Below are 18,521 nucleotides of genomic sequence, written 5' to 3' on the forward strand. Positions count from 1 at the left end.
GTCAACTGTTCTAAAAACAACCAAGTAATTACCTGTACATTATAAAACAATGCCAGGCGATTAAAATGAGGTATTAAGCACTTTCTAACTCCAAAAAATGATTGTTTTAGAGCAAAAATTAGTTTAACATTTTTGGTGACTCAATTTTGAAATTTGATTTGTTGCAAGAGAAAAATATCAAAAAAACATACTTTTTTTTATCTCAGAGGCAAATTAATGGTACCAATATATTCGCAAATTTAAGTCCATTATTTTTGGGGCTTTGAGTGAATGTCAAATAAGGTTGATTTCTACTCAATTACAAGGGAACAAGAATGACAACATCCATAAGTAGCGAAAAATCATGGAATTAAATATACAAAGTTATAGAGCAGATGTTTAGTTGTAATAGCAATAAAAGAAAGAGAGAAAATATGCAAATATGAAAAAAAGAAAATCATGCTTGTTTGGAATATAAGATAAAAGAATTGATAAGTTTATTCAAGCCTTTTAAGACATGATTGAGGAATTTATTTTTCTTTAGACTTTCATAGGATACTGATATTTTCAAACCAAAAAAAATACAAATTATTTAACTTTGTAGTAAGACTCAGGAAACTAGGAATTAGAAATTTGGGTGGAATTCAACCACATTGCTTCTTTTATGGGATACCTTGAATATGAGGAGAAGTATTAAAAATAGCATTAATCCTGCCTACAACATTACTAAGTTAATAAAATTTTGTAGAAAAATAGGACTAGACGTTTACAAAATTTGACTGGACACACAAAAAGACATCCAGCTTCTTTATCTTAAATTCCTGACAAAAAACCAATTCACTTTAGACTAAAATATATGTGACAGGGTCTATTGGAAATATATTTTGCGGTTTAATTTCGATTAAGCTTGTTTGTCAGGGATAGAAGGATAATTAAATTAAATCATTTAGTTTTTATGTTTTATTTTCATTAAACCAGAATTGTAAACATTTTTCTATCATATACATTGTGATTGTAGGCAGACGGGTCTAGCTGAGAGAAGTGTCTTTAGATGGGAAGGACTGATCGAGAGACTATCTAAAATTTAAAGAAATTATGTAAAACAATGTTAAAATGCAACCTCTTCCACCAATTCTGTTTCATATAAGAAACAAGTTTGACAATACCCATAAGAAGCGAAGCACATAGAAATATTAAATGAACATACGGACAAAGTGAGTTATAAAGCAGATGTTCACTGGTTCAGTTGTCATAATATGCAAAGTCCAATGGAAACCTTAAGATAAATGGTTTTATATCTCTTGAAGCATGATCGACAGACATACGGACAAAATCAAGGTATAGATTAGATGTCACAGGAATGGTCTTTCTATCTTCACTAGCAGACGAGAAATTATCAAATATTTAATATATTCATATGTATCACAAAAGAGTATAATTTTTAAGTTTTTACAAATTGAAAACTGTGTGGATATTTTCTAAATGAATGTAATTCTTTAGATAAATGATAAAAGTGTTTTGATTTGCATATAATATTACTGTTATACAAACAACTATAAAAGTTTTTGTCATTAATATATACCTAAATTCCCTGAATTAAAAGCAGTGACTGGACAATTAATCAAATTATTGATCAAATACTAGCTCAAGGACACAAATATTTTACTTCAATTAAAAACTTATAGGAAAAAAGGTTAACTTTAATAACACTATTTTACCTTATAATATACAAATTTTAAAAAGTATGATACATCCATTAATATAAAGCAAAGAATTAAGGACTAATATAATCGACAATATGAGCTTTTTAGCCGAGGCCTAAAGGTAAGTATAATTTTCACAGTACATTGTATGCAAACAGAGCAAATCTTTCTATTCTTTAATAAAAACCTACTACTCTATAGCATTAGTATTATGCTCAAAGGCTAAGTGAATCTCCATGAAAAAAAATCAGATGCTTTTAGTTTTTAATTTCCCTATACATATCAATCAATTAACCCTCCATAGCATTACAGACATACAGACGAAAAAAATGGGTTATTTTGTAGTTGTTTTGCTTGTTAACGTAAACATTAGGTATACCAAAATATAAGACTTTAATCACAAATAAAATCATTCCACTTAAAATCAATTTTATATTTGAAAACAAAAACTAAGTAATTGCATAAGTTGAAAATGTTCGATAAATTGCATGTGCTATAAGTGGTTAATTACTTACAAAGGATAGTCGTATTAATGAGTAGTACAGCAATTATAAGCTAATATGATAAAAATAGAAATGTTAATTTTTTTAAAAATCTATATACTCCAAGATCTTTTAGATGCCGTCTGAAGTATAGACATGATTCAGTTAAAGATTAACTGACATACAGACGGACAAAAATAAAAAGTAAGCTACGCTATTTTAAAGTTTTACCTAAACATTGAGGAAGAAAAAAGGTTTCAAACTCTTTGACATTTGCAATCTGACGTCTGAAAATAGTTTTCAATAAATTGTGGGGCGTCATTAGTAAATAATATACAATTATAGCAACATTTATTTAACATTATTTCTTTTACATTGTATAAGGATCAGAGCTATTCTACAAGTCTTACAAGAAATAGTCATAATATACGTTATGGAGAAGGACAATACAATACTTAAAAATTGAACCGAATATTTTAAAATCACAGTTTACAAATAATTGTTATATATCTCATCGCATTACAGAAAGTTTTTTGCGGATAGTAAAATAGAATATTTTGAGTTTAGTTACATTTTCTATTTCCAGGGACTGATGGCCCATGCAAACAAAACTGGGATTATCTTATTATATATACTTTATATTGCGTGGAAAATTTTCTGTCAAAAGATACCATACATGATTTTTTCATTATAACTCAGAACTGGTTCTAATCCAGAGGAAATTAACTGGATTAGGAGCCATACTGGAAAAAAAGTTTACCTTGTTTGAACTGCATTTGGTCGTTTGAGTCTGACATAGCGAATAGCATCATTGGAACGGACCCTAAACAAGGATATTGTCACGGTATATTAAAACGGAAGCAATTTTTCTCAAGATGCCTCAGTGGATGATGAGGCGACATCCATGCAAAGTCTTAAATCCAAAATTAAAATGGCTTAAAATCAACCCGGGACCTACCTGCAGCTTCCTTAAAATAGAGAAGTTGTTACAGTAGTCATTGAAATCTATAAAAGGAAGTATTTCAGACATTCAATTAATTTATCATACCTGAGATAATAGACAAGATAGCAGGAGAGAATAACCCCAGTTCTACCCAGTCCTGAATGACAGTGTACACCAACTTTATTTATCAAACCTGAGATAGTAGACAAGATAACAGGAGAGAATAACCCCAGTTCTACCCAGTCCTGAATGACAGTGTACACCAACTTTATTTATCATACCTGAGATAGTAGACAAGATAGCAGGAGAGAAGAACCCCAGTTCTACCCAGTCCTGCATGCCAGTGTACACCAACTTTATTTATCATACCTGAGATAATAGACAAGATAACAGGAGAGAAGAACCCCAGTTCTACCCAGTCCTGCATGCCAGTGTACACCAACTTTATTTATCATACCTGAGATAATAGACAAGATAACAGGAGAGAAGAACCCCAGTTCTACCCAGTCCTGAATGACAGTGTACACCAACTTTATTTATCATACCTGAGATAGTAGACAAGATAGCAGGAGAGAAGAACCCCAGTTCTACCCAGTCCTGCATGACAGTGTACAGCAACTTTATTTATCATACCTGAGATAATAGACAAGATAGCAGGAGAGAAGAACTCCAGTTCTACCCAGTCCTGCATGCCAGTGTACAGCATCTTTATTTATCATACCTGAGATAGTAGACAAGATAGCAGGAGAGAAGAACTCCAGTTCTACCCAGTCCTGCATGACAGTGTACAGCAACTTTATTTATCATACCTGAGATAATATACAAGATAGCAGGAGAGAAGAACCCCAGTTCTATCCAGTCCTGCGTGACAGTGGACACCAACTTTTTTTATCATTCCTGAGATAGTAGACAAGATGGCAGGAGAGAAGAACGATGCTGTGAGTATTGGTGCAAAAAATATGACGTAACAAAAAAATTAGCCAATGAGAGGCCGTTATTGACCAATGGTAAAATTTATAGTGGCCTCTCATTGGCTATTTTTTTTTTATGTTACGTCATATTTTTTGCACCAATACTCACAGCATCGAGAAGAACCCCAGTTCTACCCAGTCCTGCATGACAGGGGACACAAACTATATCTATCATACCTGAGATAGTAGACAAGATAGCAGGAGAGAAGAACCCCAGTTCTACCCAGTCCTGCGTGACAGTGTACACCAACTTTATTTATCATACCTGAGATAGTAGACAAGATAACAGGAGAGAAGAACCCCAGTTCTACCCAGTCCTGCGTGACAGTGTACACCAACTTTATTTATCATACCTGAGATAGTAGACAAGATAACAGGAGAGAAGAACCCCAGTTCTACCCAGTCCTGCATGACAGTGTACACCAACTTTATTTATCATACCTGAGATAGTAGACAAGATAACAGGAGAGAAGAACCCCAGTTCTACCCAGTCCTGCATGACAGTGTACACCAACTTTATTTATCATACCTGAGATAGTAGACAAGATAGCAGGAGAGAAGAACCCCAGTTCTACCCAGTCCTGAATGACAGTGTACACCAACTTTATTTATCATACCTGAGATAATAGACAAGATAACAGGAGAGAAGAACCCCAGTTCTACCCAGTCCTGCATGACAGTGTACACCAACTTTATTTATCATACCTGAGATAGTAGACAAGATAACAGGAGAGAAGAACCCCAGTTCTACCCAGTCCTGCATGACAGTGTACACCAACTTTATTTATCATACCTGAGATAGTAGACAAGATAGCAGGAGAGAAGAACCCCAGTTCTACCCAGTCCTGCGTGACAGTGTACAGCAACTTTCCCTTCTGTTAGAGCAAATGATAGCACCTGAAAGCAAAAACAAGATTAAATTTTAGGTCAAATCATGACAATCTTTATGTTTCTGATTGTTGTCATGGAGTTGTAAAATTCAAATTTGTACCACGTCGCTTATTACTAGTGTTTAAAATGTTTCTAGCATTTGAGAAGAAAAAAATTATGCATTTTTTTAGGCACAGCTAGGATAAGACTCCTAGACAAATTTTGATCAATTAAAGGGTTGTTTTTCTGTTTGTTGTTTAATTACCTAATCAATATCTGGTTGTACTATTACTGAGTTGCTTTTCAAAAAGGTCATTTAAAGGCGTCAACAGCTAATTAATCTAAAACCTCATCCGTGTAAAGTATTGATAGTATATAATGTGATAAAAACTTTATTAAAGTCAAACTAACACAAATTTTGTAAACATACCTTAACCATGTCTAGTAAGCTTGTCATGGAAGTTTCTCCATGGTCCTTCCACTCAAAATTATAGAAAAATATTTTGTTCTTCATGAAGTCATTTGGATCATAAGTAAACCCTGAGGCCTCGAGTTTGGGACCACAACTGGCGTGCTCTCCTGATATCTAAATAATATTTGGGTACAGCATTAAGGTTTTTTCGTCTAGTTTTAGGTTGGCTAAACTGCAGCGTACATTTTTAGATGTTTGTTCGCTGGTTTGCAAGATTTGAATCAATTACCTAATATCAAATTGTTAACTATGGCGGTGTCTAAATTTACAGAACATTATAATAAAAGACTGTCTAAAGATTTAAATAAAAAACAAACAAAGAATATCTTTTACAAATTTACCTGTAAGTTTATTATTGACTTGATGCCGAGTTTGTTAAATTGTCCAATTATGTCATTTTTCATCATCTTTACAAACCAATGTTTATTACAAATTAAATTGTGGTTCTTTCAAAAAAAAAAATTTAGACAATTACATTTGTTATGGAATTTTATGACAAGGCAATATAAGTTTTCTATCTTATCTAAAGATAAGACTGCTACTATCGGCTGCATTATCATAAGGGGTTAGAACAGCATAAAACCATCTCAAGGCTTAAATAAAAAAGTAAAATATCCTAAATCATCCTGAGACCTATTTTAAGATTCCCTAAAATGGAGAACTTAATCAGTTCAGTAGTTATTGCTTCAATCTTAAGCATCAGGCAAAAAAATCTTACTACTTTATTTAACAGGATTAAAAGAGCTTTTGGGCTAATTTTTTAGAGCTACTCTTAGATAGACTTTTTTTCTCCTTATTTTTCTGTAACTAATATGACATGTTCCTGATCTGTGTTGGGTCGAGACATTGCCAAAATATCATCTGTTATCCAGTGAGAAAATATACCCTGAAATTAATATTAGGTTAGGTTGTATTGGGTCTATTACAATATACCCTGAAATTATCAGGTTAGGTTAGGTTATATTGGGTCTAGTATATAGCCAAAATGTCATATAATTGATATTAGGTTAGGTTGTATTGGGTCTAGAACAATATACCCTGAAATTATCAGGTTAGGGTAGGTTATATTGGGTCTAGTATATAGCCAAAGTGTCATCTGTTATCCAATGTGAAAATATACCCTGAAATTATTAGTTTAGGTTGTATTGGGTCTAGGACAATATACCCTGGAATTATCAGGTTAGGTTAGATAGTATTGGGTCTAGAATATAGACAAAATATCCATCTGTTATCCAATGGGAAAATATACTCTGAAATAATTAGTTTAGGTTGTATTGGGTCTAGAACAATATACCCTGAAATTATCAGGTTAGGTTAGGTTATATTGGGTCTAGTATATAGCCAAAATGCCATCTGTTATCCAATGTGAAAATATACCCTTAAATAATTAGGTTTGATAGTATAAATTAATACATGATAGATAAAAAAAGAAAAATAGAAAATGATAGATTTTTGTATTGATAACAGTTGCTGAATGGTGAATGAATCAGGGGTAAGGATAAGGATTAAAGATAAGGAACAAAAGCTATTTTTCTTAATTTTTGCCAGTCAAAACTATTAAACCATTCTGACAATATGAATTATTTTAAACATCTTTAAAAAATACAAAGAAAGAAAATAAATGATTTACTTCTAACTTTCAAATAGATCTATAATAGTATTTTTCTGACAAGCATTATCTCTTATCCCTGGAATGAATAGATTGCATGATATCTGTCATCTATAATAGAAAAGATTAATTCCTCTAAATACCTTATTCTTAACTTGTATCATGATGCTAACTTTTTTGCATTTTTTAAAAGCAAAGCTTTTATATCATAAGATTAGTTTGTGCTTCTGTATGATTTGATCAGCTTTGCTTATGGGATATTGTTATCCTTAGTGAATCTTTTAAAATACTTTCAGACAGGTAAATTTTGTAGATTTATTTACCTACTAAAGTCACTCTTAAGATTTTTTTGGGCCAGGGGTGGGGAGTTTTTTTCCCCATGGAATTAATCAGGGTATATCATATTTTCTTCATAAATATTCTTATTTAGTAATTTGTTTTACACTTTTCCTAATTCTATTGATGTTTAAGAAAACCTTTTTTTTGAAATTGAAAAATCCTTAAGAGTGGAATTGAACAATACTATGGCTAGAATTATTATTATTTTGTGTTGTAAAAGATACATAAACCAATTGCTTGTGGTAGGGGGTGTAGAGGGTTGTCAACGCAACCATTAAAATTGAAATCAAGATGGTCTGCCTTCACCTTTTTTCACGAAGAACAGCTGTGAAGGCCACTGTAAAATTTTTGAAAATTGAAAAAAATTAATTTTTATCCTTATTAAATGAGAAATGCATTACCTTAATAGCCATATCATCTTCTGACCAAGAATTTGCACTTTCATATTTACATCTGAACATAACAAGGATGTTCAAATTCATTAAAATTGTAGATAATAAGTGAAGCAGCTTATAGTTTCTATAAAAATATCGTCATACAATACAAGTGACCAATGAAAGGTCAGTATACATTTATATTGACCAATAGTAAATATATACTGGCCTATCATTGATCATTTGTATTGAATTACGTCATTTTTTAATAGGCACTATAAGCTGCTTCATAATAAGTATACATAAATCTATAATTATGACTCCTGACTGATAAGTAAAACCAAAGATTGTTAAGATTATGGAGTAGCTTTGTCACTAAAAATGAATGCAAATAAGTTGATTGGTAAAGTTTTATTTTGAATTTGGCAGATCTGAGACCGGGAAGTATTTTAGCTGAAACAGTTACCGAGATCTTAAGCTTCAGATAGACATACTTACATTCAAATATGCATTATAAATTTATTATAAGTTTTTGATACTACCTTTTCCCTCCACAGAACATAGAGCATTGCATCTCATGGGGAGTATTTCTTATCAAACTCTCTCCTGAAGGAAAAGAATAATAAAAATCATATAAAAAACATACCATTAATGTTTTTTCGGTTATCAAGGGGGGGGGGGGGGATTAATGCAACCATCTCGTAATCAATGTGTAAATGGCCCTTAGAATTCAAATTTGCCCGTCCATCTGAGTACAATAGTAAAAAATTGATTTTCTCAGAATTATGAAAGATAGAGGCCTGATTTATTTATTGTTGATTTTGCTAACTATGGGTCATGCTTAATCATTTAATAAAATTAGCATTCAGAACGCTCCATGATTGCTTTTTAGCTGCTTTTGTTATCGTTCTTAACAAAGTGAAACTTACCTATTTGTGAATAATTAGGCTCAACGATGGAAAAGTTGTCAGAGGACTAAAAAAATACAAGAATTAATTTAGGTAGCAACAGACTAAAATAATATTCTTTATATATGTGTACATAAACGAATTTTATCCAACTTGAATATTTTGAATGAGTTTTAAATTAATATTGTTATACTTTTAATGTAATTTTTGTAAGTAAATGATAAAGACAAATAAAGAATCAAATAATAATAATAATAATAATAGAATTTAATGTAAAACAGTAAAATGTAGTACAGTAAACATATGAAAAATCCTTTATAATTTACCTTGACTAATCCAGCGGGAACGAGGTCATGAATGGACTCGGACTTACCGCTGGTTCCCGCGCCCTTGCGGTCAGATTTACTAAAGTGGTCAAATCTTAAATTGATCCAAATTTGGTCCTTTTTAAATATTTAAACTAGTTCATTAAAAAAATTTGACTTATGGTTATAAAAAAGATTTCACGTTGTCTGAAAGTTTCAAGGTACAAGAAACAAATTGGTTTGACTCTTATAAAGCCTTTTTATAACTTTACATATTACAACTGACTATATTAAACCTAATTATACAAAAATCTTGTCTTGTTATTGAGCTGCATTTTTGAAAGGAACTATTATGTTGACCAACGGAAAAGCTAAAAGAAAATTCTGTTTGTTATCTATGCAGTTGCAATTTAAGATTAATTTCCTGGCTGAATTTTTTTCAGGCATTGAGATGCTTCGCTCAATTGTCCCCTGACTAACAGGTTCCACCGTAGCTGACATCTTACCCCTGAATTTAAAATAAGTATATAATTTAATACATATATTTGAGACTCACTTATGGGATGTATTGTAAACCTACTGATTTTTTGGATCATGGAAAGAAAACTAAGTTGTGGGTTTCATCGTATTTTCACAGTAGCCTTTGATAGGCTATTTTAGTTTATGTTATGTTAGATAAATGTTAATGATTGCCTTACAGGTTTAGGAAAAAGGCCCCGCAGGATTAGACCCCCTCGCAAAAAGCTAGAAATAGTAGAAAACAGGTAAAAACAGGCTGCAAGTGAATTCTTAAATCCAACTGCCATAATTGCAATTACCTATTTATCATGTTGCTTGAAATAAAGCAGCTCATAATAAAAAAATTAGGTCATACAATACAAATGACCAATTATGGTCCAGTATACATTAAAATGTATACTGGCCAATAAATGGTCATTTGTATTGTATGACGTCATTTTTATTAGGCACTATAAGCTGCTTCGCTTGAAATTGAAAGAGCAGCTTACCTAAAATTGAATTTACTGTCCTTGGATTTTATAACTTGTATGTCATCCAATCCATCCCATATCTAAAACATGAGTTTATTTTTCTGTGTGTGTAAAGTTTTTGGGAAATAAGAATCCTTGCTCCTATGAGATAAATATAAAGATTTTTATAAGATTCCTCCATTAGTTAACATCTCCCTGTCGAGTGTTCATTCATTTTCAAAAATGCTCTTTTGACAAATTTATTAGAGAATAGTTATTTTTGCATCGTATTACAGACGGCTTTCTCTGTATATTAAAATGAAAATTTACAAGATTTAAACCAGTTTTGGTAGCCCCAAGGGGCTGAAAGCCAGGGAAATTACAACTGCATATAGCTTCATTAATTGTTTTAATTTTCGTGAAAAATTGTCTGTAATACGATGATATACATGATTTTTCAGTATGGCTGAGAGCTGGTTCTAATCTAGCGGATATTAATCGGTTTCGAAGATCTTCTAAATCAATCTACTAAATAAATTTACCAAAAGCCAGGGAAATTACAACTGGATATAACTTTATGAACTATTTTAGTTTTCGTGGAAAATTGTCTGTAATACGATGCTATACATGATTTTTCAGTATGGCTGAGAACAGGTTCTAATCCAGCGGATATTAGTCGATTTCGAAGCGATACTGGAAAAGATTTATCAGCAACAATAAAAGATAGATATCGGAAAAATCTTGAGAAGATTTTCTTCATTTTTGAGAATCTACTAAATCAATAAGTCCTTCTTACTCTTTCTGTTTTCATTCTTATTGCTCAAATAAGACAAATATGATCAGAAAAATTATTCTTTTTTACCTGGGAACCTTTCTTGGATTCATTAGAGCCAGCTGAGGAAAATTCTTTGCTTGATCTGAAAGTAAAAATAGCGTTGCTTAAATCACATATATAGTCAGGCCTAAGCTAACATCTCAATTTTATCTTTAATTTAATTAGTAAATTAAAGATTGTGTTAAAGACACATATATTTTTTGGTGCACTCTAAGTACATATAAGTCAATCAAATCAAATTAAGTATAAAATGTATAAGAAAAGTTTTTAAAGATCACAAAAGTCTGTAATAAAACTTTTGTAATATATTAGTATTTTATTTAATTTTTATGTAATAGAGTTAGAATAATGTCAAGGAAAAAAACTTCAATGAAAAGATTAGCCAATTCAGAGCAAAAATATATAAAATTTTAGATGGTGTTTGAAAAAAATATTTTACATAATATTTGTTCCTATTGTAGAAGTGCTATTGATATACATCTGCCATTTATAGCATTTATATTTAAGTTATTTTAAAATCAATCATTAAATATTTATAGGTTATATGATTTAAAGATCGCTATTAGGTTGGAGGCTGTACCTCTAGCTACGACTACGGCAACGGCTATGCTTTTAAAGATCCAGCTCTGGTTGTTAAACAGATAAATACCAAATTATTCTATGTTTTCCTTTTTATGATATTTTGGAAGCATAATTTTGGGGAAGTATTTAAAAGCCATGTTTAAAAATAAAGGAAACTTTGTTATTAATATATTAAAATAAATATTAATATCAAAAATATTGTTGTATATTTTTACCCTTTCCAGAAAATTTCTGTAATATTAAGGTACTAGCGGCTTCGCCTTTGCTACAAACAAACAGACAGACATCGTTCTACTTTGTATTATAGATAATATTGAAAGAATTAAAACATTGAAATAATCAACCTAAGATCTTTTGTACCTTACTTTTAGCTATTTTACATCAAATTTGTGTTATCATATCATATTGATTTATAGTGATTCATCAAACAATAGGGACTAATCTAAAAGTGCAGAATTACTCCTTAATTTAGGGATTATTTTAAGCATTCTGTGTTGAAGTAAGAAAATGATTCAAAAATTACTCGTTTTTATATCAAAAGGTCTGTTATTTGAAAATTTTAATTTTCTTTTGTACTGTGTGAAGCGCTGAGCTTTACCATTATGGATGTTGTCCTCCATAATTGTGTTACTATTATTATAAACACTGTTGTAAATCCACCAAACTAAACCTATTTTATTTCCTGTAAGAATTACTGGGAAATATCAGAGATGCTGGAAATTCAATAAATTATTCCCATTTGTTGTTTATGTGTTAAGTATAATATTTTTTTTGTTTATAGCTGGCTTATATTAAAGCTAAAGAGAGGTTTGTAGATTGATTTAACAATCATTGTCCCCTCCATCCCTGTAAATAACTTAAGTGACAAGTTGATGAATAGGCATATAGAGTAAATAATCTATTTTAACCATGAATAAAGGAAAGTTATTTAGTAGCACTTTTACTTTAAAACTTAAGAATGCTAGTCTTCATGATGATAGAATAAGAGGAGCTTGTTATTGCCACTGCTGTAAGAGCTACTGCAATTTATAATATTTATATCAACATTATTATAATCACCTATTTCAACAAAATATTACATTTCATGATTACAAAATTTTTAAATATTTACTTTAACAATTCTTTAACAAGCAGACAGTACCACTAATGGAAAGATCAATGAAATACAAGAATAAAACTCTTTTCAAAAATTATACACACATTTCATAAACCTTGCAGAAAACCAAACCTAGGCCTAACTAAATTTAACAGTAAAGAAATCTTGTAATTAAGACACAAAAACTTAATATTTTATATTATTGAATATTGAGGGGGGAAATAGTTTATTACTGTCTAAGCCTTTTTTTTTCATTAAGTATTTCCTGGCCTATTTCATGTAAACTTTCATTATTAGAATATTATGAATAGTACATACTACACTTTTTGTGTTTATATTTGTGTAAACAAATTGTTCTTTTAATGATTGGTATAAAGATTGTTATTAAGTAGCGCAGCTACTCTAAAACCATTGAAAGAAAAACTTAATTAACTAAACAACCTTCTTAAATAGTGTCAAAATTTTAAGAAAACTTCAAGGCTTTATTTATTGGTAAAATACCACTATAATGTAAATAGGATTTGGTTCCTCTAGTTTTGTTGAAAGTTTGATTTAAATAACAGGCAAATTAGCCCATATAACAATATTTATTAGCAATTTAATGTCAATTTAAACAATTTTAGATATAATGTTGATATTATCTTTTAAGTTTTTTTTAACTTGTTAAGTTATAACAGCAGTGGGTTAGATGGTTCAATAAACTACACAAATTTAAATTACTAAATTTCTAGGTCATACGTAAAGGTCAATATTCTTTACATGATATCTTTTACAACAGAAAATGTTAAATATATAAATTAAATAGAGTTTTCTTTTAGTTGAAGAATAATTGAATAATACTATCTTTCAATTTTAGACACTTGACAATATAATTGGTGTTTAAGTTTCATTAAACATTTACTATCAGAGAAATTTACCACGTCTCGGCAGCCGCGAGTAAGCCTCAGTGAAATCGTCATATTTTATTTTTAAAAATTCAGCTGGATTTTACTACTTAACATACAGGAGAAAAAGTTAGGTATTCGTACCTAACTAGATATAGATATACATTAATAGTTAATAAGTATTCCTATGTTGAAATAAAAATAACCACAAACTTTTTTCATTATTTAAGAAACCAAGTTTCAATAAATTGTTTTTATATTTTCAAAGTTTAATAACATTAAATTAGACCAGCCGAACTATAGGTTTAAATTACGTAATAATAAATGTTTGTCAAGCAGGCCTTTAATGGAAAAATAATTCATATTTCAACAATCTACAATGTATAGGCATAACATTTAACAATTTTTCCTTTTATGTAAACTTTTTAAAACCAAGAAATAATAAATCTTTTAGAACATATCATTGCTCTATGTAACATTTAATAATTTTGTATTTTGTCATTTTTAGAAATCTAAATAGTAAAATTATAAAAACTAAAATGGTTTGAATTTTTACCATAAAAATAATTATTTTATTTCCATTATTCCAATATGTATGTGTAGTTCTGTACGGGCCTCGTAAAGGCAATTTACTAACTGCGAGCGAAAGCTGTAAAGAAATACATACTCATGTACATACATATATGTTTGGTTCCAGGACTCGGGGCGAGACAGGACAATAGTGGTTAAATTAATCTACAACCATTTCTTCCCTTAAATTTAAGCCTTCTAAAAATTGTACTTTTAATAAGGGGATAAAAATATTTTAATGTCCTATCCCTGAATCCCTGTTCATCAGGACAAAACTAACTTAGAAGGTATGTGCCGTGTTTATTAATATTTCATCAAAATATACTTAACACACACACAGACAGACACACATACATCCCAAAATTAAGACACACACACAATCACACATCCCAACACTCATACAAAGACACACACACAATCACACATCCCAACACTCATACAAAGACACACACACAATCACACATCCCAACACTCATACAAAGACACACACACACAATCACACATCCTAACACTCATTCATTTCCTAAATACAACAGAAAGAAAAATGTCAAATACTATTTAAATTTATTGAAATATGATATAATAAGGGCGTTTGACATTGTTACATTCGATATTTTGATTTCAAATTCTTTTCTGCTGTTATTATATATCATAAAGTTTCTCTTTAACAAGGATGACAACATCCATAAAAGCGAAGCACTGAAACGGTAGGACAAACGGACATTAACACTTGTATAGTGTCTAAACTGAATTATCAGAATATAAAAGTATAAGAGTCGAAGCAAAATTGTAAGTAAATTTGTTGAAAAACTTCTTGATACAGGATAATGTTTATTGAGTTTATGGACATACTTACATTTTTAGGATTTGATTATAGAGATGCTTCGCTTAAAATATTGTTCTTTGTTGTCCCAGGAATCAATATACCAAAAATCAGATCAAACGGATAATTAGATCATACATATAAAAATTTGCTGTTAAAAAAATAGAAAAATCAACATGTTTAAAATGGACGTACGGACATTCTGGTAATGATTATAGAGTTGCTACGCTTTCTAAATCGTACCTAACTACTACATGAATCATCATGCAAAGTTTGAAATCGATAGGACAATTCTAACATGCCTAAATTAACGAATAAAAGCTATCTATCTCGGACGTACGGACGTACGGACCGACCCTAATTATAGAAAAGCTTCGCTTTTAAAAATAATATAAGATTCTAAAAGTAATAATGTCGACGTAAATATAAAATCTTTGTCTTTAACTAAACTTAAAACGTCAGCTATTTCCACTTGTTTTAATACGATGCAGTCGGCATAAATCATTGTGTATAACGACATGATGCTTACATTGCATGGTTGAATAATAAATCTAAAGTTTAGATGTATAACCAGAAAACTACCTGGATCACCCTGTTAAGGTCTTTTTTCGTCTGCTATCAAATTGCTTTCTGCTCTGTTGTATCGACTTGGCTGTGTTGATATTCTCGACGCTATTGGTTTATTTGAAAGTTGTCATAGAATCCTCGGAAAGTGGACATACAGTTATTTAACCCCATCCCCCTCTATTGTTTTACTCTAATGGTTGAATAGAACATGTGTATTTTACAGCGAATATTATGGAATTTAAAACTTAAACTTAGCACCTATATTTTCATTGTCTTGAAAATGCATACTACTAAACTTCATAGCAATATTTGATAAATGAACGTCATAAATATACTAAATGACCATAAATACAGGAAAGTAAATAATCAATATGGGGGCGTCCTTAGTTATCCAGAATGGGGGGGGGGGGTGGTGTAGAAATTAAAAATACTCTAAAAAGATTGAATTTCCTTCATCCACCCAAAGGAATAGACGGGAAAAGTACACAAAAAATTCCTCCCTATCCTAATTTCCTCTTAACCTATAGAAATTTGATATCGATGGAGGATAGGGTAACCCCTACTTCACAAAGAAAATTGCCTGTTGGGGGGGGGGGGGGGGGATGGCCCGCCTCATATACACGCTAATACTCATGAATGACAAATTAAAGAAATTAAAGGCACGCACTTAGTTCTTGCATACTATATCATTTATTATTGTGTAAAATTGATTTTAAAACAGACATAATTAATAGTGATATTTTAAATGAATATAGAGGCGTTTTTAGTAAAGCAGATGCTCTATAATTATGACTGTATGTCAGTTCATATGGTTGAGCGACAGACACATTTAGCCAAAAGAATATAACTTCAGAAATTTAGCTTTTTACTTCGTCCTAAATGTGGTTAAACCCTTATTACTAAAAAAACAATATGCAATACATGATGTAAAATGGTTAAAATCGCTGATTTTTAATTTCATTAATTTCCTTAACTAAAATGTACTTTTAAATAAAAATCAATATAACTAAGGAATAATCTTCCATTACAAATTATCTATATTTTTAAATAGCGAAGCATTTTATAAAAAGGTCGTATGTAAGTCTTTCTGGTCCGAACAATAGGATAGAATATTTGATAAACCTAAGTTATAGTTTGTAAAATGTGACTCCTATGAGCGTCATCTCTTTAATTATATTAGAGATTAGTACGTCCATATTAGGCAATTTTCGACTGGCAGATTTGTTGAGCTTTGCTTTTTATGGATGTCTCCATACTTGTTAATTGAGTAAGCTAGAATTACTAAGATCTATTAGCAATCATGCAACTTTTTTTATGAAGAAAAACATCATACACAGATAAATACATAGGCGTAATTAGGAGGTTTTGGGGTGGGTAGAGGCCCCTCACCCCAACAATGTTTAAGATATTTTAGAATTTTCACTGAAATTTGTAAATTTTCTCAACGTCAAAATTGCTTGATACTAACCTACTTAACGATACCTTTTTAAAGGATGTATAGAGTTGCTACTTTTTCAATATTATACCTTACTGTTTCTGTAATCTTTTAGAAATAAGTCTCTATGGGGAAATCATAACATGCTCAAATTTAATATTAAATCTATCCGTTATTTTATTGTTCCTAAAGACAGACTGTCTGACACAATCAAAATTTAGAAAAGCTAGAAAAATGTTTTTGAAGATTTGATTTAATGTTGCAAAGCAAATCTAAAATTCTAAATGTTCATCCCTCCGTCCCTCTGTCTATCTTCCCAACCGTCTAATTGTCCTTCTGACTGTAAGAAACCTTTTGGGGAAGCATAAGTTTAAGTTGTACAGCTGGAAATTTCTGATGATTCCCTATAAGCAATGATCAACCAGTAAATAATTTACTGGGTCCTCGGTTTGTAGAGCGTTCTACAAAATACCAATGTATATCTTATATAAAAGGTTTTGTGATTTTTTTACTATATTGCATACGTTTATTTTATTATAAAGCATAATATCAGCTCTAAAGTTTACTTTATCAGTTGCTTCGCTACTATTTGATTTTGTCATCCTTGTTTAGATTGCAATTTTCTGTTTTAAATAGTTTGAGTGTAACATCAACAAAAATGTCAAATTATAGTTCAAATGAATATAAAAATAAATATTTATTGTGTTAATTCGACCTTTTATTGTATCTATGGTAAAGACTTCATTAAAAATCAAATATGTCAATCATTTTCCTCATAAATTATGCATTTTTTATTTGGTTTTCATATCATGATAAATGTTAAAGGAGGAATGTCGTACTTTTCTGTCTAGGTTTTAAAATTGATGATCTATAGCACTGATTGCCGAAAGAATTTTAGATTTAAAAAAAATTACTTTAGTTTTTTTTTTGGCGATCTATCCTATTGCATAAAGTAATGCCTGAGGTTTATTTTGGCTGAAGCTATTGAAGTGATTGAGATCTCCTTTTTAGCTTTGCATATGTCATGGGGTTGTTTTAGGCTTTTTTAAGTCTTGAGATTTTTTTTTTGTATTTTTCTGTCCATTTTCTATCCATTGAAATAAAAAAAGCCCCTAGAAATTAGAGATGGAGCCGCTAATACTTCTATATGGCATAACTAAATATACATAACGCAAAGGCAATTGGAGATATTAACAAAATTTCTTTTTTTTGGTGTTTGAGCGCTTAAAAGCGTAAAATTGCCTAAACTGGAAGTTTAGAGTTAAGAGGGAAGGTGGAAAGTTTAGTTTTTAGGAACATCAGCATATCAGCTATGGTAGAGTCAAAAACTGAGATATGAAGGTTCTAAAGGTGCCAATGGAAGTGCTATTAGCAGCACTCATATAATAAGATATCTAATCAGGGGCGTCCAAGTTTTTTAATTGGGGGGGGGGGGGTAATTTTTTTTTAAGGGGTGGGGTAATTTTTTTTTGGGGGGGGTAAAATTTGCTTGGGGGGGTAATAACCCCCCTGAAATCTGTTAGCAGGGGTAATTTATTAATGTGAAAAGGTACCTACCTAATAATGAAGTACTATTAAATATTTAGTATTAAAAATGCGCGCGATTTGAGGGGGGATAAATACCCCCTCCTAGAGGTTGGGGGTGCCTACGGCACTTCCAAGGTAGAGGTAAATTTTAAAACAATTACCTATCTCCATTTGTAGTGGCGTTGATTTCAGCCTTTTCAACAAACTTGACTTTTCTGTAATAATATATTTATTAGATTTCTGAAGTACTTTTTACTAAAAAAATACTGAAATTTGCCT

General features: G+C 30.8%; 1 protein-coding gene across 2 annotated transcripts in view; it reads right to left on the reverse strand.

The window, feature by feature from the left end:
- The window catches only part of LOC145323618 (protein tyrosine phosphatase domain-containing protein 1-like), a 49,683-nt gene that overhangs the window by 14,823 nt on the left and 16,339 nt on the right, over positions 1-18,521 (reverse strand). The window contains exons 5-18 of one of the 2 annotated variants that reach the window (XM_080166009.1): positions 18,404-18,457; positions 10,786-10,840; positions 9,963-10,024; positions 9,380-9,463; positions 8,977-9,055; positions 8,672-8,717; positions 8,285-8,348; positions 7,770-7,821; positions 6,244-6,306; positions 5,762-5,827; positions 5,379-5,534; positions 4,872-4,975; positions 2,925-2,987; positions 2,396-2,451 (exon numbers count right to left, since the gene is read on the reverse strand). In XM_080166009.1, the coding sequence (XP_080022135.1) occupies positions 2,396-2,451; positions 2,925-2,987; positions 4,872-4,975; positions 5,379-5,534; positions 5,762-5,827; positions 6,244-6,306; positions 7,770-7,821; positions 8,285-8,348; positions 8,672-8,717; positions 8,977-9,055; positions 9,380-9,463; positions 9,963-10,024; positions 10,786-10,840; positions 18,404-18,457 (1,004 nt within the window). Of the gene's footprint in view, positions 1-2,395; positions 2,452-2,924; positions 2,988-4,871; positions 4,976-5,378; positions 5,535-5,761; positions 5,828-6,243; positions 6,307-7,769; positions 7,822-8,284; positions 8,349-8,671; positions 8,718-8,976; positions 9,056-9,379; positions 9,464-9,962; positions 10,025-10,785; positions 10,841-13,876; positions 13,942-18,403; positions 18,458-18,521 lie in introns of those variants that run through there. The other variant, XM_080166010.1, reaches the window with a different exon arrangement.

The sequence above is a fragment of the Acartia tonsa genome, chromosome 7 (genome assembly GCF_053477335.1).
Source record: "Acartia tonsa isolate MP-2025a chromosome 7, ASM5347733v1, whole genome shotgun sequence".
NCBI lineage: Eukaryota > Metazoa > Arthropoda > Copepoda > Calanoida > Acartiidae > Acartia > Acartia tonsa.